The sequence below is a fragment of the Populus alba genome, chromosome 10, assembly GCF_005239225.2.
Source record: "Populus alba chromosome 10, ASM523922v2, whole genome shotgun sequence".
In the NCBI taxonomy this organism is placed as follows: Eukaryota; Viridiplantae; Streptophyta; class Magnoliopsida; order Malpighiales; family Salicaceae; genus Populus; species Populus alba.
In genome coordinates, this window is record NC_133293.1 from 11,333,107 (window position 1) to 11,355,186 (window position 22,080).

A 22,080-nucleotide genomic window follows, 5' to 3' on the forward strand; every position below is an offset into this window, starting at 1 on the left:
AAGGCACCATCCTACCAACCGAAAAAAATAAGCTATGTTATAGTACTAAAATAATTTAATGAAATAGGATTACCTTTACTAAGTTATTATTGATTTGTACAATTATATTCACTATTTATTTATTTTCATAGTCATATATATTAATTTTCATAAAATTCATTAAAGGGTGTTTGAAATAGTAATAGAGATTGCTTTTTAAAATGTTTTTTATTTAAAAATATATTAAAATAATTTTTTTATTAATTTTTTTTAACATTAGAATAAAATTAAAGTAATTTTTTTCTTCAAAAAATAATGAAATAGCAGTTCAATTGCTATTCCAGATAGTCTCTAAAAGATAAACCAAAACTAGACAAAAACGCTCTCCTATGAAAGGGACTTATTTAATATATATTATTATTGTTAAAACTTGAAAAAAAAATAATCAATGGCTTTACATTCTAATAATATAACTTAATTTTTAGGTGGTTATGTTTGTGAAATTACTAAGTACTAATTATAAAATTTGTCTATGTGATATAATCACATATTTTGTAGAGGTTATATATATTTATATTTTAAATGCAACTAATAGTTATTAATTAAAACGATATAGACGAAAAGGTAAATATAGTGATTGATTAAAAATATTAAATAACTCTTAATAAGTATCTTAATTAATTAGGAGCACAAATTAAATTATCAATTTTTTCTTATTTGTGTACTCTGTTGTTACTTACATTAGTCTTGAATTTCATTATATTTTCATGGAGCAACCTCACTTCTATCAATATTTTCTGTATGGTAAGCTATAATTTTCAGGAAACTTCCTCCATGGCATCAACACCTCCATGATTAATGTATTAAGATCAAAGGAACAAGTACAGAGATGTTAATCAAAATGATTGATAGCTCAATACGTTTTAGCTCATTTAAGGCATGTTTTGTCTTGAAACGGAAAACAACAAAAACCTTTTTAAAAAACTACTCCAAATTCACCCACTTTATCAATCATGTGTTTATTAAAAAAAAAAAAAACTAGAGGAGGAGGGGTTTTTACTCTACTCCTCCTCATATAATATAATATAATACTAATTGTTTTCTTCTAATTTATGTTTTTTTTTTAATTTTAATTTTATTATTTAATATTAAATTTATTAAGGATTCAACTTTATAATTTTTTTAATTCACTTTTTATGAGGTTATCTCAGATTCATGATCTGGACTGCAAATTTGATGAGCTAACTCGATTAACTCGAGTTATTTCTTCTTTTTCTAATTGATTTTTTTTTTTAATTTTATTTTACAATATTGAGTTGATTGATAATTAGATTTTGAGATTTTTTTTGTTTATTTTTAATGAGGTTATCCTCATCTCATGACCCGAGTTATAATTTTGATGGGTTAACCTTAATTGATTTGAGTTATCAATTCTGATTGATAATTAAATTTATAATTTATTTTTTATTAGGTTATCATATTCTCATAATTCAGGTCATTAGTTTAATAACTTAAATTGGATTTACTCAAGTTATTTTTTTGGATTATTTTTTTAATTGAATTTTTTTTTCAGTTTCATAATTCAATATTGAGTTTATTAAAAATTAAATTTTGTAATTTGTTTTGATTTGCTTTATATAAAGTTATTATAATTTCATGACCTAGTATTAGATGGATAACTATATTAACTTGAGTTGACCTGGGCATGCGTGCGTGCCTGCATTAATGTTTATATCTTACCTTTTCTTCCGTTTCTTTTTTTCTTTCTTTTTATTTATTTATTTGTATTAGGTTTGGCACACCAATGGAGCACATTCTTCCTAGAACAACAAAGAAAACCCAGCGATGCATAACATCTGAGCATACTGTACATTTAAGTCTGATTTAACAGACTTGAGAGGTCCAGTGATTCGACTTGATTCGGCTATAAACGCAATTGCAATTGGTTTTAAACGATACACCCAGACCACACTTTTTATCAATTTACAGAAACCTTGGTTTCACTTTAAATTGCAGCATGCAGACTGCAGTAATTGCTCGGCCAACTGGCTCTGTGCCTGGTACAAAAAATAAATTTATGTGATCGGGCCCATTTCTTGCAAGGGGCGGTGATGGATGAATTGTTCAACATGATAACATTGATAGCAGCTAAGAACGTGGCAGTTGAACCTGTTCCTAGTGAATTTAAGGCTCCCATCCATATCCAAAGCTTCACCATTACTATATAAATGTACAAGAATGTATATCAGGTTCTAACATATAGTTCAGACTATAGAGAGCTCATTTATTTCTTAATCTACTTAAAAACATTAATTTCCTGCATTAATTACGCCAATGGCTTCCGGTGGAAAGCTTGAAGTAGATGTTGAGATCAAGTCTGCTGCAAAAAAGTTCTGGGATAACATCAGAGACTCCACAAATCTCTTCCCAAAGGCCTTCCCTGACCAATACAAGAGCATTGAAATACTGGAAGGCGATGGCAAGGCAGCTGGTTCCATTCGCCTCTTCACATATGCTGAAGGTAAAAAAGCACGCACACACGTACAATTAGCATTATATAGCTAATTAATTAATTAGTACATCGATCACTTTGGGAATTATGCTCAGATACCGATGATCAGTACTGCTTTGGTCATACATTTTTGCTTCTCAGGTTCTCCGCTTGTGAAGGTGTCGAAAGAGAGGATTGACACTGTAGACGAAGCAAAGAAGGAGGTCTCTTACAGTGTGATCGAGGGTGATCTTCTAAAGTACTACAGGAGCTTCAAGGCAACCATAGTTGTTACTCCAAAGGGAGATGGAAGCTTGGTGAAATGGATGTGCGAGTATGAAAAGGCAAGCGACGATGTTGAAGTCCCACACGTCATTAAGGATTTTGTGGTAAAGAACTTCCTGGAGGTGGATGAACTAATTCTCAAGGAGTAGTGCACTGCAAACAGCTAGCTAGCCATCTTCGTTAATTATTTGTGTTCTTATTTCATGGTCTTCTAAATAATGCGGAGCCTTATTTACTCTGCAAATTTGTCTCTCATCCGTATCAGATCAGTTACTTAATTCGCAATTATGCTGCTACGCACCTTAGCTACTGCATATTACTTCTGTGAACTGGAGGTTCTTATTATCAATGTATATCTGTTGTGCTTAATTCCGTTTTCTGTTTTTTTATCTATGGAACGATGAGTTAATTGCTCCATTAATTATCCATATTAAATGGATTTGGAATAAATAAATAGATAAAATTATTCACTTGTTACTTGCAGCACTCACGCCTTCACGATTTTTTTTTTAATGGAAGAAGAGGTAAAAGAGAGACGAAAAGACGCCGAGAAGAAGGCAACAGGGTTTACCAAAGATATATATATATATATATATATATATATATATATAACGTATTTTGATGAATCGCGAGAACTGATTGATTTGGCTAGACAAGATGTTTATAATATTTTCAGAAAAAAATAAAAGATGTTTATAATCTACTCCAACTTAAAATGGCGCATGTACATTTATTTATTTTATTAGGATAGATATTTAGATTAATTTGTGTATATTTTAATTAATTTTATGAGTCTTGAAATTAATAATTATGTAAATTTTTATTATTTTAAAAATATCCAAACTTATAATTATTAAAAATTAAATTCAAAACTTGATTATTAAGCTAGCTACTATACAACTTGTGCTACCAACTCGGACCATCATTGTATATGTCGCCTGCAGGTCTATCTTTTTTGTGTACAGTCACAAACACACACATATAATCTTCTGTTTTTAATCAGTGTAGTTGAATTATTCAACTATTTGTGCATTTATACAGAAATAAAAAGAACAAAAAAGAAACGAAGACGGAAAAGGATCAAGAGGGAAAAAAAGTTTAAAGTCACCGCCGACAGTGGAAATATCCATTTTCACCCTCACCGACAATTGTAATCCCAGCACCTTTGTTCATCGAAGCTTGTTGCCTTTGGGGTTGTGGAAGGTTTTGGACAAAAAGACCTCAGAATTTGAACTTCAAATTTTTATTTGAATTTTTTGGGTTACATTTGATGTTTGGCAATAGGTTTATAAAAGGGTGGAAATTTTCAGGGTTCGAAAGATTATGAAAATATGGGTTGCGGTGAATTCCAATTTTAATAAATTAAATATAAAGAATGAAAATAAAAAGAAACTCAAGTAAATCTAGCTAAACAAATAAAACTTGTGATCCAAATAATGAGAATGAAATTATCATAAAAAATAAAATAAAAACAAATATAAAGATAAAGTTTTAACCAATTCATTGTTGAGATGCAAAATTGATAAAAAAAAAAAACTATGAAAGAAAAACTATGTTTTTTTTTTTTTTTAAGTTAAGCAATAAAAAGTTATTCCACCATAATAAAAAAATAATAATTTTATTGGTGTCTAATATTTTTTTAAAAATAAATTATTTTCAAAAATTAAAAAAAATAACTTTCAAAAAGGAATCCGAGAGTCCCGGCCCAAAAACAAGGACAGGCCTGCACACCTTCCCTTCTACTATTTTTTTTCTTGACTTTAATTTTTTTTGTTTGTCAAATGATGTAAATGATATATTATCCGTAGCCCTGGTTTTTGATGACTTGTGAATCGTCAAAAAAATCAAGGCAAAAAATTTTATATAAATTTTTTTAATTTTTTAAATATATTTTGACTCGAAATCACTAAAAAGAACCTCTAAATATCTTGATAAACCCATTTACCCCTTCAAATAACCCAAAACATGGTAAAATAAAAATAAAAATAAAAATACAATTAGTTGATGGTAAGACCAGCTTTAAGTTAAGCCTGGAAGATGCCTTTTAGTTTTAGTTTTATTTTTTTCAATTTAATTTTGGATTTTGGTTTTTAATTTTTCTATCTATCAGGATTCTTTTTTCCTTTCTCGTTGAGGTAAAATTAAAAACAAACCTGTTTAAGCTATTATAAACCCGAGGTACGTAGATATTGATAAAAGAATTTGATTTAGAAAAATAATAGTGCGGCTAAGGTTTTTGTTTGATCATTTTCAAGATTTTTGTCTCTTTTTTTTTGTCCTTTAATTCTTAGTCTAGTTAGTTTAAGTTGCGTGAAAAGAAAAGGAAAAATTAAAGGGGTTAACACTCAACTCCCTAAATCAAGGCAAGATTATTTTATATAAAATTTTTTTTTTTTTTTAAATACCCAATTAAATATTTTGATAAATTCATTTATGCCTTCAAATAACCCTAACCTTGGTTGGTAAATGTTTTTTTCAAATAAAAAATGTTTAACATTTCATCTCTTTAACATTTTTTTTTAATTTTTAACAGTACCAAGCCAATCACAATTCTACAGTAAGATAAATTTGTTAATGTCTTCCAGCTAGTCAACATAAGAACTTCGATATTCTCATAGAAGAATTCTTCCAAATATAAAACATTTATGCAGCAAACGTGTTCCTAATTTTACATCTTTAATCAAACAAAATGTACACTTTCTCAACATGGCAGCATTAATTCTTCGCACCAGCCCTGACAAAACTATCTACAACCTGGACTAGTAGCAAAGAGAAATACAATCAAATGCCCAATATATATGTATACAGTATACAGCTTTTCGAAGATGTTCAATTTGTGGTTCAATTTGTGAAAAGGATTGATCACCACAAGATTAATACTCTACACCTCCGAGTCTTCTTGTAGGAGAGGCTTCTTCTCATCGGAGGAGGACCTGACACTCTCCTCCTGTTTTTCATCTCCTCTCATCTGACCCCATGATACTGTATAGTAACCCACTCCAGATATTACGGCTCCTATAACACTGCATGCACATATAAAGTCAAGATTAATTAGAGCCTATATATGCCACTGTTGATTAGGAGATCAGAAATAGAGAGTGTTCTTCCTGTTTAGTTACCTTCCATAATGGAGACCATTTACGAAGAAGCCGACACCGAAGAAGGTAGCCCAAAAAATCCTAAATGGTTGAAACAAGGGCACGTAAAAAGGGCCCTTCATGCGCGTGCACGAGATTTGAACACTGCTGCGGACGACACTCCCAAAGATTGCCTACATTCCATACCATAGCATTTCATGTAAAGAACAAATTGCAGTCGATGATACTTTTAAGTGTGTGTGTGTGTGTGTTTTAATGGCGAACTCGATCAAGTTGATGATCACTGTCCACAAACTACGTACCATGATAACAATGAGAAGCAATTCCATATTAAGCCTCAATTTCCAAGCATTCAAGTCTCTCTCTACAATCAAAGAGAATATTGCACATTGAATAGTCCCAGCTAAGCTATAAAAAGACGCTATTTTCATTACTTGGGGATAGAGTTTGATAGTACCCACCTGACCACCACGAGAGGAGAAAAACAAAAATCAGGAATAATTTATTAAGAACTGAAAACCCAAAAAGAAAAAAGAAAATTAAGTATAACGACATGGCTTGTTCAAAAGATTTCTTAATTTCTAAGTACCTGGATAATGTTCCACAGTGAAACACAAAAAAAAGATGCAGCAAGCAACATGCAACCAAGAATCCAATTGTCTGGTGACGAGTAGAAAACGAGAAGTTGGTGTTCGGAATGCTGCAGTTTTAGGGAAGAAGATGAAGGTCGTATAAATGGGCCCTTGTAAATGACCACCGAGATTGCGCCCATGATTGACACCAAGGTGCCGATCACTTTGAATTGGAAACTTGAGCATCTCCATTCTACCTTTGACCTCCTGCCAGAAATCAATTGCAATATTATCAAACGAGTTGATGACACTTGGGGAGCTAGGTCCGAAGCCCTTTAAATGTTTTCTTCTTCTTCTTTGAAACTCATAGGTTTAATCAATTAGGGGGAAAAGAGGAACAAGATTTAACAGGAAAAAAAATAAAGAGATTTTAATTTCGAGGGAAAACCTGAGGACGACAGACAGAATAAAGGAAAAGGCAGGGATCAAAAGGCCCATTGCACAAACGACTATCGGCGAACTGTAGCTTAGGCCCACAAATGCAAGATTCTGTGATAAAGCTATCCTACAAAACACATAAAAAAGTCAACAATATATGAGTTTAGAAAAGTTTAATAGTGCATAAATAATAAATTAATGGCAAAATCAAATGAAAATATTTATTCTGACCTTGGCTTATTTTTTATTACTAGTTAATCTTATAAGGCGAGAGAGGTGAAGCACCACTAGTCTGCTGAAGGTTATATATTTTTATTTTTTATAAAAATATTATATATACAGTTGTTTTCAACTCGTTTTTATAGTTTAAAAAGTTTAAGTTAAAATAATTTTTTATTATTAATACATGTAATCAAATAAATTGAAATCATATATGCTAATAAATAAATAAAAAAACTATTAACAATACCTAAAAATAAAATTTAAAAAATCAAATGATAGGTATGAATTAAGAGATTTAATTTCAAAAAATAACATATTTACTAGGTTATGTTTGTTAAATTTATTTATTAAAATAATTTTTTATTCAAATAGATAATAATAGAAATAGAAAAAAAAATTAAATTTATTGAATAAAATAGAAGGAAAAAAACATTATACAAGATTGCGCATATTAAAAATATTATCTGAAAATACTTTTTTTATTTTCAAAAATAAAATTTATCCATATAAAAGATAAAAAAAAATTATAAATGAATCAAAAAAATTTCTTCATAATTAAATACATAACAAAAAAAGAGTCAAAGGCTCTCTAAAAAAAATAAAGAGAGAAGGAGTATTAATTTAAATATATATTAAAAACAATTAAGGAAAAAAACTATAAAAAAATCATTAATTTAAAAAATTTAAAAAAAAAAGAAGAAGAAGAAGCAAATATCAGGTATTGCTAGGCCCAGTAAACCAAACCAACCTGCTCGGCCTATTTTATGATGGCCCACGTGTGGGCCTGCCATGGTGCCAACACGGCTGGGTCCTATTTTGTCCGCCCCAGCTTTTTAATCCCACTGTCTATTTCGAGGAATGGCCGATTAATTAAAACCACTGCCTATTAGTGCCGAACTTTTTAATTTTCACTAAAATAGAAACTCTTGAAAATGCGTTGTAAAATAGAAACTTTTTAATTAAAACCACGGTAATATATTAGTGCTAATTTTAAAGGAAAACATTTTTTGCGTTGCGTTGCATGGAGATCCACCCTTTCAAAGTGAATTGCAAGTATCGTTGCGTTGCATATCCTTTCTTTTCTATTATCTTAGAAAAACCCGTGAAAGAGACTCTAGTATTCAATTTCAAGAAATTTTATGGTTTTAAGAAAAAATGTTTTTCATAATTAATATTGAATGAAAAATATCTATGAAGAAATCAAGAGTTCAATTCCTATTATTTATTTAAAATTAATCAAATTGTCTCCTCATCTTGGTCAGGATGGATATTAAGCTCGTGGTTCTCTCCCTTTTCCCAACGCTAACGATTACTGTTGATCAAGAACAAAAAAAACATCCACGTCCTCTCGTCAAAAAGATTCTGACAACGAGCATCTTACATGTTAATTTTCCATTGAAAAATATTCTTAGAATAGAGAAGAAACTTTCTTTCTTGCTCTGTTTTTTTTTTTTTTTTTTTTTTTTTAAACACAACCAAATTTCTAAATTTTTACATTCCAATCTTTAATCCTCTGGTGGGTGGAAGGTAGTGTCAAGGAAAAGGGAGGGCAACCGTGTTGGCAACTTAGCTAGGATCCAACTGGTGTTCCCTATGAATTCGATCTTGTTTTTAATTAAAAAAAAAATGGAAAGGGAAAAAAAAAGCATGCATTGGTTCATGCTAATGTGTGCATGTCTGTGATCAGTTGTGGGCTTGTGACTACACACACACACACATATATAATCGAGTTAGAAATACAAGAGTACAAACCCTGTCAAACCCAGGAAGAAGAATCGCAAGAAAACTGGCAAGGTGAAGAGTGGTTGTTCTGCTCTGCAATGAACAACAATATGGAGTATGATCAGAAGCTAGCTAGCTAGGGACAGCACTGTTACAAATATCAGTTAACAAAGAAGCGTAGGATAATCAGAGGGAAATATATATATATATATATATATATATATATATATATATATATATAGATCAGAGAGTGTGTGGACCTTTCCCTGTGATACAAGAAGGAATAAGGGAGGAGAATGAGAGTGCCAAGTGCGTTGGTATAGACAACAAATACAAAAGGGCTCATCCCTCTAGACATCACTGTTTTGGCCATAATGGTCAGTGCGATTGTGCAACCTTCCATTATCACCATCACTGTAAATGGTGCTCCTTCCCCTAACTTAGAACCCACTCTCATCTCTCTCTAACAAGATTCTTTTATGTGGAGAGAAACTGATGCAAGCTCTCCCTCTCTCTGGTATTTGATCGTCAACTTGCTTCTCAAAGAGAGGGGGGAAGAAGAACTGATGTGATCAAGAGTGACTCTCCCTCTCTCTCCTTTATGATGTGACCGTGACAACAAGCTCTACTTATACTGTGTGTGTGCGAGCGAGGGTGATCAAAGAGGGTAACCCTTCACAACTTGTTGAGCTACTTGCTAGAGAAAAAGCTACTCGGTTGTGTCTAAAACTCTACACAAAGGGAGGGAAGCTGACATGGCGCTCATATTTTTTTCGAAATTATTGTGTTTTAGGAGAAAAAGCTTTAGACTTTAGCACTTATTTTCCCTTAATTCGCTCCTTGGTCTATTAATTTTGACGCCATCATGTTTAAGTTACTATTTGCTGCCAATCTATGTGACTCGTTAGTGGCCAAAACCCAAAGACTAGACAGTGTTGTTGATCATCTCTTTGTGGTCGACATTGCCACTGGCCCCACTCAAAAAGAGTATTATAACCCCATGGGTCCACCCACAACGACCCAGAACCTAAATTATCAGTTTTTTTATAGAGGAGGAGATACCTTGTGCTGCCCAACTCCTGGTTGTGAATAAATTAAACGGGTAGAAGAATCAGCTTTGGCTGGTATCATACTGGTCAAGAATTTGATGGGTCTGGTGCAAGAACTGCAGGCCCCGTATCGATGCCTCTAACTATACTCTTGGAGTCATCATCAGATTAATTCTTAATTATCAGCTTCAGTCATCAGTAGAATCCTGAAGAAATGAATCTGGGCACTGGTTTTGTCTTTGTGCTAACAACTGGATGTCGTATTGTCAAAAAACAGGGACCATAGAGAAGTTAAGAAGGAACCTTCTTGCTCCTGCAGTTCTGCTAGCTGAACTGCTGGATTTGTTGCCTTGTACTCCACCATTAATGCAGGTATCTAGTGGAACATGACAGCATATCATAGATTGGACAAAACAGGGCTCGAGAAATGTCAGGAGAAATCATACAATAGTCGCTTAGTTGCTTTAGTCATGGAAAGTGCACAATTTCATTGCTCTTGGTGCTGGAAGTGGGGAATTAGCATACCATTTTTTCTACTTTGAATAATTCAATGATTCACACAACATTCTTTCTTAATGCTTATCGTTAATGATTCCAAATCTACATTTCTAATTACATTTCTTCAGGATTTATGGCGTTATAATTATGGAGGCATAAAAGTGGGAAATTGGAGATGTGATCAATTAGACAACCAGATACCTGCTTCTTATCTTCATTTTTCTTCTTCTTTTAACTAACGCCATGAAAGCAAGGAGAAAATGGAGCTGAAACATTCTAAGCGCCGACCATGACCCTTTCAGGCTCTAACATCCCCAAAAGGACTAAAGTAACATGTATCTGCCATGTCAAATGCTTCGATAAACAACTTTTCACTCTGTCTTCCCTTTTAGCTGATTAATCTAAAGCAAGTGCAAAATGTGCCTTCAAACATGAAAAATTCAGCGCTTGGAAATGAAATTATTAATATAAAATTTGAAATCAGAATGTTCTTACCATTTTATATGGGTTTGTATCAGGCTCAGGTCACGATCACATTCATCTCTTCAAATTGACAATCGTTTTTTAGACACTGAAGTCAAAGGAAATGTGATTTGCAGGGGAGAAAAAGAAAAGTCCATCCATTCCAACCCAGCTCAACACGCGTGCAAATTCTGCCTCCGAGACATCAAGTATATTTAATGGACTGGTGCTCATGATAGGGTCGCATACAGATGAGGGCATAAGTTGCATAACTTTACATGGTTAAATAATCAACAGTCAAATGAAATGTGGAATTTTTCAACAGATGTTTCCATCAGGATTGCTGCATTTCCCTTTCCAGAAAGTGAGCTTACCCTGTGCCTAGCTGTTGGGTTCTGACACTTCTATTCTTCTCAGTGTTAAATCATGCGTCCCACTGTAGGAGGGCTGACCTAACTGAGCCCATTGGCTCGGAGTCTAGATACATTGGTCAACCCACAGGCTGATATCTTTCATCGTGCGTGCCTTCCATCTCTCCATTCCCAGAAACCACTATGTTTATGCATGTACAGTTTTTTTTTATCTTTAGACTTCTTCCTCCTGTTTAAGACAGATAAGAAAAGGCTATCATATGCAGAATCAAACACAACTTTCAAGCAATGACTTTATGCAACCCGTTATAAAAAGAAAGAAATAAAGAAAAACAATAGAAAATAATACCGACGTATTGACAAAGCATTGAAAATCTTTCCTATCGAGAAATATCAGCACACCTTCAACTGTTCAAAAGGATAAGAGCCAGGGATTGAAGTTGCCTCTTCACAGACAGAGGCATCAGATAACATGATACATTTTTTTTTTACTTGGCCCATTCTATGGGAGAGTAACAGAGAAAAAAAATAAAAATTCCTTGTATTTGAATAGAAGTGAAATCAGGGGACAAACCAAGTACTTCTCCTTAAGACAGTTATGTCCGGATCATGCAAGGGACATTATAGGCTGGTCCAACACAACCAACTCCAATCCAATCCCGAATCCTGTTTCATCTGAAGCAACCTGATGCTAATACAATGGTGCATATGTGATATGGTACAGTTTTTTTTATCATTTACTAAACCAACTTAGCTAAAGGCATGGCCGATACATAGGTAATGACTCTACACCAACACGGTCGAATATGGAAAGGGAATAGAGGATAAACCGTGCCAAGTGCTGAAGCCCTGAACCCCTCAATTTTCAACACTAAGCAAGGGCAGCTTTTAAAATGAGTGCCTTGCATGGGCATGCAGGCTTGTGTGTAGAGCACATGAACCACTGTCTTGTGTGTGCATTTGTACATGGGTATGATTTCTAGGTGAAGGAAATTGAGGTTACCAGTTTCATTTGGCAAAAAGAGACCTTTTCTTTGGTTTGCTGTACAAAACTTGCATGTTTCTTCAGGATGGCTTTGCAGGAAAGGGATCTTCAGGATACCTGATTCAATGCTCCTTACCCTATTATCCACTCCCACCTTCTCTTTTTTTTGCCTGTCCCCACATCACCGAATGGTTTTCATTTTCCTTTGAGAGTTTTGATAAATATCGCCTGTAAAATTAGCCATGTAGAAGCCATAAAACAACCAACTGCAATGCAGCAGTCCTCCAATATTCCAATTTTTATGGGAGAAGCTGAAGATGCAGGTTCGAAGGAGAGGGTGCCATCAAAAGTGGGGGACCCTTGTAATAACTGACAATGAATGCCCCTGCAATCGACACCATGGTTCCCATGGATTTAGCTAGCTAGAGTACCAGAGCTTTTCCATTCAAGTTTCTCATCCTGAAACAACCAGTCAAATTGATTTATTCCCATGTTATGGGAAATTCATTTCAATCCCATTTCCCAGTAGCGTCTCCAGGCTGCTACTATTTTGCTACCTGTCTCAATGCAATATTTCAGCTCTAATATTGAATAGCACTTTCTGTCCTTTTCTTATTCCTTTCAGCAATAGAAATTCAGGAAAAAAAGGGAATTTTTTTTTTATTCCAGTGTCGAGGGAGATCGTGGAGAATTAAATGACAAGCACCAACCTAGTGTTTCTTTGCCAACATAAACAGTAAATTGACTGTACAAGGACTGGTTTCTGTCAATTTTAATGAGGTTTCATTCTTAGGGATTTTTTTGTGGGTGGACGATGGAATGGATGTAGAAGAAAGGAAAACTCAACTCAAGTTGACATTTCCATTGCCAGCATAATGAAAAATCACAATGAATCTCTAACCATCCGATAGGAATAGGATCTGAGGGAAAATGATAAGAATCTGCCTGGAAAGAGCCCCTCAGATGCGATCTCCTAATGTAATTTGGACTCAAAAGGCTAGAACTTCTATTATTGTACCAGGAATATAAAATGACAGCTTGTGAAAATTTAAGAGTATCTTAACAATTGAATGTCATTCAACTCCGAATACAAAAAATAAATAAAGAAGAGCCCAGATTCTAACTTTGAATTAAAGACGATGGAACCTCCTCCCTCTGACAGGGTGCACGTCCATTCGCTCCTAGGAATCCATCCCAGCTATCTCAGTACGTAGATTATGCACAGTAAATCTCAAAACCAGAATATTCAATCGATTTTATCTTCTGGTGACAAATAATCTCTTTATTTTATGTAAGCTAGGCGGGAATACATGCCACATGCATTTGAAATATTCAAAGTATTATATTTGGCAATTGTTAATGCATTTCCTTCTCATATATAATACGTACACAAGCGGGAACCAAGCAAAGATTTTGGCACTTCATTGTGGTAAAATTTTTATTATTCAGAGACTTGCCCAAGATTACCTTTCTTTTCCTTATTCTATGAGCTCAGTGAAAGAGGATGTTGCTCAGCATACATGGAACTAAATGAAAGAACCTATGTGATGTAGAACCACCAACGAGAACACAAATCAAGAGAACCAATTCTCCGAGAAAAACTCAGATTATGTTAACTTGGAAGCTGTAATATTCTTACATATCCTTCATCACCATTGTAACTGGAAAGGTGTGCATGATACTTGTTAGCGTAGTGGTGATGACTTAAAAAATCCTTGCTCCAACTTCCATGCCCTTCAACATGGTTATTTCTCCTAGTAGTATTCCTTCTACAGGCTTGTCAATAGGATCTCTCGAGACACTCTCCAAAAGTTCTCTCAATGTTCGACGAATATATTCTATCCCCAGCATTGTGTTCGAGGCTCAAAACAGAATACTGATTATTCCAATATAACCTCATCAATCTTCCTGATAGGTTTTCCATACAACTGAGAAATTTCAAATTGGGCTGCTACAAGTTTACCTATTCAGAAGTTTACATCTTTGGATGCTGCATGCCCCCCTATAATCCGATAGTTATTTTTCATCTTCTAGCTCTAGGCTCTAGCTATAAACACCCAAAAAAAAGAGAGGAAGAATGAAATCAACAGTAGGAGCCTCGTAATCACCTCATAAGTATAGCATCCAATCTGCTGTGATACTCTAGAGTCTATTTTTTTGCAACTTAAACATAGTATGAACATGCATAGACCTTACTTTTATTTCCATCCGAATTAAATATTTAAATGCCATTTGTTTCGTGAAACACCAAATAATATCATCCTCGCCAAGAAAGAACGCGAATGCTACTTAGCAATCGATTCAGGGAGTAAGAGCATCCACATCCATGATATCTATATTTTAGCTAGCCAGCTAAAAACTATTATCACATCCACGCTCTCCGAAATAAAGAGTCAAGGATTTTTATTATTTAAGATGGGGGTGTTTTATCTGAATGGAGGAGCTCACGGTTTGATTCCTCCCTGGGCTTGGGTTTCTTGGATGGTTGTCGTTGGAAGTGCAATATTGGTTAGCGTATTGTGGGTTTCAATTCGTTGGGCAACATGGATTAGAGAAAGAAGCCATCAAGCACAAAAGAAAGTTGGGTAGAATCCTTGGAGGTTGCTATATTGTCTGAATTGGCTTTCGCAATTGTTTGTTTACCATGTATAATGATGCCCTGTAATTTGAGTATTTGTGATTATACTGATAGGTGGGCTCGGAGAAGATAGAACATTTATTTAATCAATGAAATTGTTTGAAAGAGATCAAGTGATTACTAGCATCTGTGTTTGTGTGATTGCTTCGATGACTATTGCAGTGCGAAATTGGTTGAAAATCTTGACAAAATTATACTATAAACTGAACTCTCATTTTAAAAAGACCTCCCATTAGCAGCTTCTGTAATTGCAAATTGTAACTGCATAGAACAATGAGAAGTGAAGTGAATGAATATGCACAGTTTGATTGTTACAAAGGAATGATTGGCACTATGCAACAACAAGAGGAATAATCCTTCTGAATCACTCAACCTATGCAATTACTTTACTAACAAGCGGAAATCTTCTATCAAAACTAGTTTCCAGAACCCACTGTTGTTTCAATAAATTGAACATTCGGTGTGTTAGATCTTTGATTCTGATCTCGGGCTCCAGTTTCTGTACCATTTCGAGGAACATTCGAGTTTGGTACATCCCTCATTGAGTTTAGGTCCAATATTTAATGCCTATAATTGAAGCATTCATCTTTGTAAGGACTCCATTGGTAGTTAAGCTCAGCAAAAGAGCCACCTCCTCCCTTTGCCATTCTTCCTGGGTTTATGCAAATGCACTTCCATCGCTCTTCCCCTTCACCCAGGGACAACACCTGCGCCAGAGAGCAAACAGTTAAAGAGTTTGGAGAACAGAGGGGCCATGACCCTGGGGATAGGGAATTCCCAGCAGACAACCCAGAAGAACCATTAACCTCACTCTTCCCCGCCACAGTATCCCAACAATAAGGAGTGCTACAGTGCTCGCTGTGTGTAGCTAGAGCACTGTTCACTTTGTCAAAATAGAGAGCCCCTTGACCAGTAACAATGCAAAGTAAGAAAAACACATTGGCTGGTTATTATAGCTAAGGACTCTCTTTAGAGAGCAGAGTTGTGGATGCTCTAACACGATCAAGAGGAGAGAATAACCTGAAAGCAACGGCAAGTATGAAAGTAAGACCAGGAATAAGGTTGAGCATGGCTGTGCCAAGTGTAGCAAAGAGCCAAAAGCAAATTAGGGAAGATTCATCGAAACAAACATAGCAAATTGCCACAATCAAAACCCAAAAAAGCAACAAAGATTCATCGAAACAAACAAAGTGAAGTAACATACACAGATAGGCTAGGCAAGAAGAATACACAGACAATAGGGAAGGTGAGCGGAGGCCTCTCTGATCTGACAAACTAATTTTTGTAAGGAATATGAGAACCAAAACTTTTATGTAATATAATAGTGCATGGAATGCAATGAAAAGAAGAGAACCTGTGAAGGAAGAAAGAAGAAGGGAGAAGAATGAGGGGAGCAAGGGCGTTAGAGTAATGGAGAGACGAAATTGGACATGCCAATTGACATGGCTGCTTTGCTAAATGTCATTATCCCAACTTGTGCACACTCTGCCATTGTCATCCCCACAAATGGAACTGCTGCTTTAAAACCCATTTGCGCTGGCTCTCCCTCTCCCCCCTGCCTTGCTTCACCAACACGAACAGCAGAGCATATCACATCACTGGCACTCGCTGTGTGAAGTGCGGCGAATCAAAACCAGACGATTGAAAATTCAGCCACCTCTTCCGAGCTCGTGGTCCCATCACGACCCAGCCCAGGTTGAAACTTGGGTTGAAAAGTTATGATCTCCATAGGCCCAACCCAGTATCAGGGAATCTTATGGGCTATATTAACCAGTGGACAACAACAAGATTGCTGGTAGATATGGAAACACTGGAATTGTATTGTTTCAGTATGCATTTGAAAATATTATGATTTCTCTTTTAAAACTGTATTAATTCTTATATGAATGAATGCTTGATCAACGCAAGATTAAGCTTGAACATGTAAAATTCCCCAGCTCTCTTTTTAATGCACATCCGAATAATTTCAAGATTTATATAGACCATATTTGACTAAATTCTTTATTTTATGTTGGATTCCTAAACAGATTATTTTTGTTCAATTAACTAAAGAAATAAATTTTAGCTAGATTAATTATGAATAAATTGATGTGAATATAAATCAATTCACTTGAGCAAAAATTATGTCATGATCCAGCAAGTCTTCCACGTATCCCTTTCACGGATACCATGTTGTCTAGGGTTTACTCCTGCAATAGTCTATTCACCGGAAGCAATTTTAAGCAAATATATTGTCGATAAAATAAATAAAGTTTCGATGAAAAACTTAACATGGAAAAAAAAAAAAAAAAAAAACGTTGGAAGACGCAGCGATGAGTAGGGACAGAGTACTGGTTGTAAACCATTGGCTGATAGTACAAAGCAGAGAGAAAGAAAAGTCCTGAGCTTAGCCTAAAAGGTGATCCCCCGTATCAACCCACTGTCGTTTCATTGTTAGTTTTTGTGCTGGGGGGCCATTCTCTTCTTCTTCTTTTTTTTTTTTTTTTTTTTTTTCTTTTTTTTCATGGTAACCTAACACTGTCCATCAACCATTCACGACGCCTCTCTCGAGAAAAAAAAAAATCTTTTTATCCTCATTGAGTTTATTTATTTTATTTTTATTTTTTAAGAAATTATTGTTTATATATTAGGTAAACTTAATTTCTAAATTGTAATAAAAAAATCAATTCTCGTACAAATCCGTTGAAAAGCTTTCAGTGGTTATTGTTTCTAATAATTAATTCTCCTTCCAATTACTAATTATTAAATATTAAAGATAATTCAGATTTGTATTCCTAATTTTATATTTTAAAAGTTAAACGAACTATGCTTGTAAATGATTTTATGTCTTAAAAGTCGAGGGTTTTTCAGTGGTTATTATTTCTAAGAGTTCTTGTCAAGCTTTGTACAAATCGGCAATGCATGCATTGATCAGCGGCGAAGCCTCGTGAAGACCGGAAGAGTAGACCAGGCAATCGAGCCGGGTTGGCTGAGTGGGTGGGTCACATCATCTCGGGTTCATGTTGCTTTGGGTCTGGGCTGTGTTTAATTAGGTTTGGATTACTATTCATCATGCTCGGATGGATTCAAATCAATCCATGGGCTCAAGAATATTCAAATCAATCTTGAAATACGAGTTTTAAAAAAATTATAAAGATTGGATGAATCAATTAACCTTATATAAAACTACTCTTATTTTAAAAATCAAGTATTTTAATATAATAATAACTCAGATTTATTTATTTATAAATAATTCAGGAACGTATAAATATGTTTAAGAAAGTAGAGGATATCAACATGCTTGGATTTATACACTGTAGAGGAGGAGGATGGTCCCAAGCCGTAGCTAATCCTATAAACAAAATAAAAGCAACCAAGAATTGATTGTTGCCTACCTACCACTGCATAGCGATCCACTAAAGTAAAGCAGCACATAAAATTTGCAAAGGAAAGCGTAGGAGAGGTCCACATCAACTGGGCCCGTGGCCCACTGTTTTAGGAGCCTCATAACACGAAGCATCTGCAGGTACGAACCCCAATCTTAATTAGGCAAGCACGTCCCATGTCTTCCACGTAAAAGGGGCGGCGATGTCCACTGTAACCACCACTTCCAAACCCGATCAAGGCTCGAGATGCCGAACCCCTCCCCCTCCTCCTCCACGTAAAAAATTGGAACTAATTGAAAAACAAATGACTAGCACATGCACTATTTCATGTTATCTCCAATGAGTTTAGGAGAAGCGGTGGATCTAGGAAATTAAGATGCATAATAGAGGGATATTTCATCCATCATCCAATGGATAAAATTGGTAGTTGGAAGACTAAATCTAGAAACCGCTTATAGTCTGGGGACTAAATTGATAGTTGAGTTTGCTTTTCAGAAATCACCAATTCGAGTCTCACAAGCTTCAGAGTCACTAGAGACAAGAGCAGAGATATGCTAAAGGCTTGAGTGGACGATAGCCAAGGTCAAGATTTTATCAATATTGTTTAACTAGTTTTATGTAAAAAAAATTTGTAATTCTCAATTGAGTTATCAAAAAAAATTAAAAAATTTATGTGAGCCTTCTAATATGATGTTTTAGCTCAGGTTAAAATTTTAGAATTTTTTGAGAAATTCGGAAATTTGATGAAAATTACAATTTGATCAATTTTACGTTATTGGATGTAATTTTCAATATGACCATCAGATTGAGCTGAAATTTTACAAGGAATCTTAAAATATATTGAATAAAATCTGGTTAAAATTTTAGGATGAACGGATCTTAGTATTGCTAATAAAAAAAAAAAGACCGTCAAATAAAAGCAAAACTACTCATTAAGGATAAAATGGTTATTTGCCATTAAAAAATAAAACAAATCAGCTCTTCCTTTCTTTTATATGCTGCAGACTGGGCAGAAGCAAAATAAGAAAAGAAAGAAAAGAAAAGGCGAGAGAGAAAGAGAGAAACATAAGGAAAAAAAATAAAAAAAATTCAAGAAAAAAAAAGTGAGAGAATAACCTTGTAAATTTACAAAATCCAACTTATAAAGCACTAATCTAAGAAAGAATCAAGTGAAGAAAGGAGGCATTGAGAGAGGGGAAAAAAATTATTTACTTTGTTTTCTAGTTAGCATGAAATTGTTATTTTATTCCAATTGGGGGTTGTTCCAATATCGATTCGAATTCGATTATAAATGAATTATGTTCCAGAAAACATTAAATGATGCAATTTCAATAGTAAGTTTATTTTTATCTTCACTTCAATTTTATATACTTTCAAATTTATTTTTTAATATTTTAGATAGTGTATTTGAATTAAAACTTTAATGTTAACTTTAAAAATTCATGTACATAAATTAATAATTAATCTTAAAAAAATTTATATATTTATTTAAAAGCCCAGGGCAGGAAAAAATCCTGGCTCCGCCCTTGACTGGAAGCTTATATAATCGTTAATTTTAGGGCTCGTAGAATTAGTCGAGGTATTTACAAGGTAGCTCGGACATCCACATTAATATATATATATATATATATATATATATATATATATATATTACTGAATAGCAGTGAGGACTGAGAACAAAAGGAGCATCTAAATTACACCACCATGGCCATGCCCCCATGTGAATCCATTCTGTAAAGAGATGGAAAAAAATATATTTAGGAAAGTACTGGTGTTGGCCTTTGACACTGAAGTGACGTTGTTGGGGACATCTTAAGCTTGCTAGAGTGGAAATGAACCAATCGATAACGAGGAATTTTGAGACATATAATATGGTTGGTAGTTAGGGAGGCATGAAGGTGCCAGCGCCCAGTTAGCCCCTTGGAGGAGTCTCAAACGGAGTGCAGAGAGGAGAGAGAGAGAGAGAGAGAGAGAGAGAGAGGAGAGGAGAGGGGGGGAGAGAGAGTAGGACCTTAATGGTCATTCATGTGGAAGGGAGGGGAGGACAGTTTCCTGGTGATTGATGATCAATTGTGTCCCTGTTTACGTGTACCCCACATATCTCAGTATCATACTGTCCTCAACCACAGAGCCTTAGATGCCTATTCCATCTCTCTATGATTGTATGTCATTTTCACTTCTCTGTTTGCTAAAGGAGCTCACATCATCAAAAGCTCAATCCCTTCCCCCACCCAAGTGGCGCAATTATATATACCTCTCTCTCTCTCTCTCTATATATATATATATATATATATATATATATATATGCGTGTGTGTGTGTGTGATACTAAGCCTCCGATGATTATGCTAATCTGTATAATTGTCAACTTTATGACAAACTAGGAACTCATTTTGCATGCTAATCTATTGATTATATCTTTTGTCCTTTTCTATTAGGGATTTATTTCTAGATTCCTGTCATTGTTATATAGTTGCGGGTCGGGTGCTTATTGATTGATGATGCTATTATTCCATTTCGGCTTGGAGATGAGGATTTTGATGGTTTATTTAATTTTTTTTTAAGAGTTGTCTTTTTAAAATACAACACACTATATAATTCCAAAGGAACAATATTTTTTGAAGGATACCATGTACAGGTGTGAACATAAATCATTAATATTATTTGTGGGGATATTAATCATGTGCAACAACTAACTCTCGTTTAGAGGCCGCGATAATATCACTATTTCACATTGGGTAAGAAATAAGAGTCTTAATCACTTGTCTCTCTCCTCAAAAAATAATTTTTCAGGATAAAATTCATGTAAAATAATATTTTTTTTAGGTGTCTACCATACATATCAACATTAATCTCCAAGTGAGGAGTCGACATCATATGGACTAAATATATAGGTTAATTGAGCAGTATTTAGAAATTTATTATGAAAAAATAACGGCAGACATTTTCTGTGTGGAATAAGGAGGCTGGCTATGATAAAAATAAATAAATATATATTTAACATTTTTCAATGCTAATAACTAAGACTTCTGGATTACGTAGTCATAAAAACAGTTGATCCCACAGTTTCCAAAACAAAAGGGAAATCACTAATTAAGCTGATCACATGGCAAAACAAGATCACTTTCTTGAAGTGCAACTAATTAATTTGTTTTATTTTTTTGAAGGGTATAAATTAGTGAAGGGGCCGGAACACACACACACACACACACACACACAGAGTCCTAAATGATAGATCAACAAATACAAAAGAAAAAAGAAAAAAAAAAAAAGGCAATCAACTTCAGAACCTTGAAAAGCAAAATGAAGGCTACAGAGATTGAGCATTCAGCCAGCTGTACATAACCTAATGGAGCAAGAAAGAAAACCAACGATGTTAACAGAGATAAAGTTAGGAAAATGTTGCACATGAAGACTGTATATATATATATATATATATAGTAAACCCCTCCAGTACTGAAGTAAAATTCGAGTCACAATAACTCTACTGTCCTTAATATTAACACGTCAATATTTGTACAATCGATCGAGATCCAGCAAAAGAAGTGGAGAAGTTAATTCATACAAGGAATTTACTATTTATGAATGTATCTCGTCATCAATTCATTGAATGGTTTGTTTCTTCATTAATTGTTTATTTGTTTTCACGCGTTTTCGCAAGAAAAGATGACAGAATGAAAGCGCGGGAGGAAGCCCTGTGATCAATATCAGCGATGGTGGAGAGTGGACCCTCATCAAGATCGTCCAATAGGTGGACAATGTCCTGGTGGGTGATCATCAAAGTAGATCAATCACTTTCTATTTGACCAACGGTGGTAAAATCAAGCCTCTTTCTCTGACCTTTTGGGGTGAGCACATAATTGAAATGTGTGCACAGTTTTTGTCCACTCTAGCTCCATTAAAACAC

At 34.4% G+C, this 22,080-nt stretch overlaps 2 protein-coding genes and 1 long non-coding RNA gene across 3 annotated transcripts; 1 reads left to right on the top strand and 2 right to left on the bottom strand.

Moving 5' to 3' along the window:
* The first annotated feature begins 2,217 nt into the window (after window positions 1-2,217).
* LOC118046532 (MLP-like protein 423) lies at window positions 2,218-3,124 on the top strand. The gene is made up of 2 exons (XM_035055471.2): window positions 2,218-2,500; window positions 2,633-3,124. The coding sequence occupies exons 1-2, from the start codon at window positions 2,314-2,316 to the stop codon at window positions 2,902-2,904; spliced, it is 459 nt and encodes a 152-aa protein (XP_034911362.1). The 5' UTR covers window positions 2,218-2,313; the 3' UTR covers window positions 2,905-3,124.
* A 2,246-nt stretch (window positions 3,125-5,370) lies between these two features.
* Window positions 5,371-9,426, bottom strand: LOC118046531 (WAT1-related protein At1g70260). Its single transcript, XM_035055470.2, has 7 exons — window positions 9,068-9,426; window positions 8,838-8,900; window positions 6,874-6,990; window positions 6,443-6,692; window positions 6,156-6,314; window positions 5,875-6,026; window positions 5,371-5,778 (listed from the first exon to the last, which is right to left on the bottom strand). Exons 1-7 carry the CDS (start codon window positions 9,262-9,264, stop codon window positions 5,637-5,639), a joined length of 1,080 nt encoding a protein of 359 aa, XP_034911361.1. The 5' UTR covers window positions 9,265-9,426; the 3' UTR covers window positions 5,371-5,636.
* A 5,412-nt stretch (window positions 9,427-14,838) lies between these two features.
* LOC140956057 (uncharacterized) lies at window positions 14,839-16,524 on the bottom strand. Its single transcript, XR_012171079.1, has 3 exons — window positions 16,165-16,524; window positions 16,015-16,077; window positions 14,839-15,830 (listed from the first exon to the last, which is right to left on the bottom strand). It is a non-coding gene; the product is annotated as an uncharacterized lncRNA (long non-coding RNA).
* Between the last annotated feature and the right edge of the window lie 5,556 nt (window positions 16,525-22,080).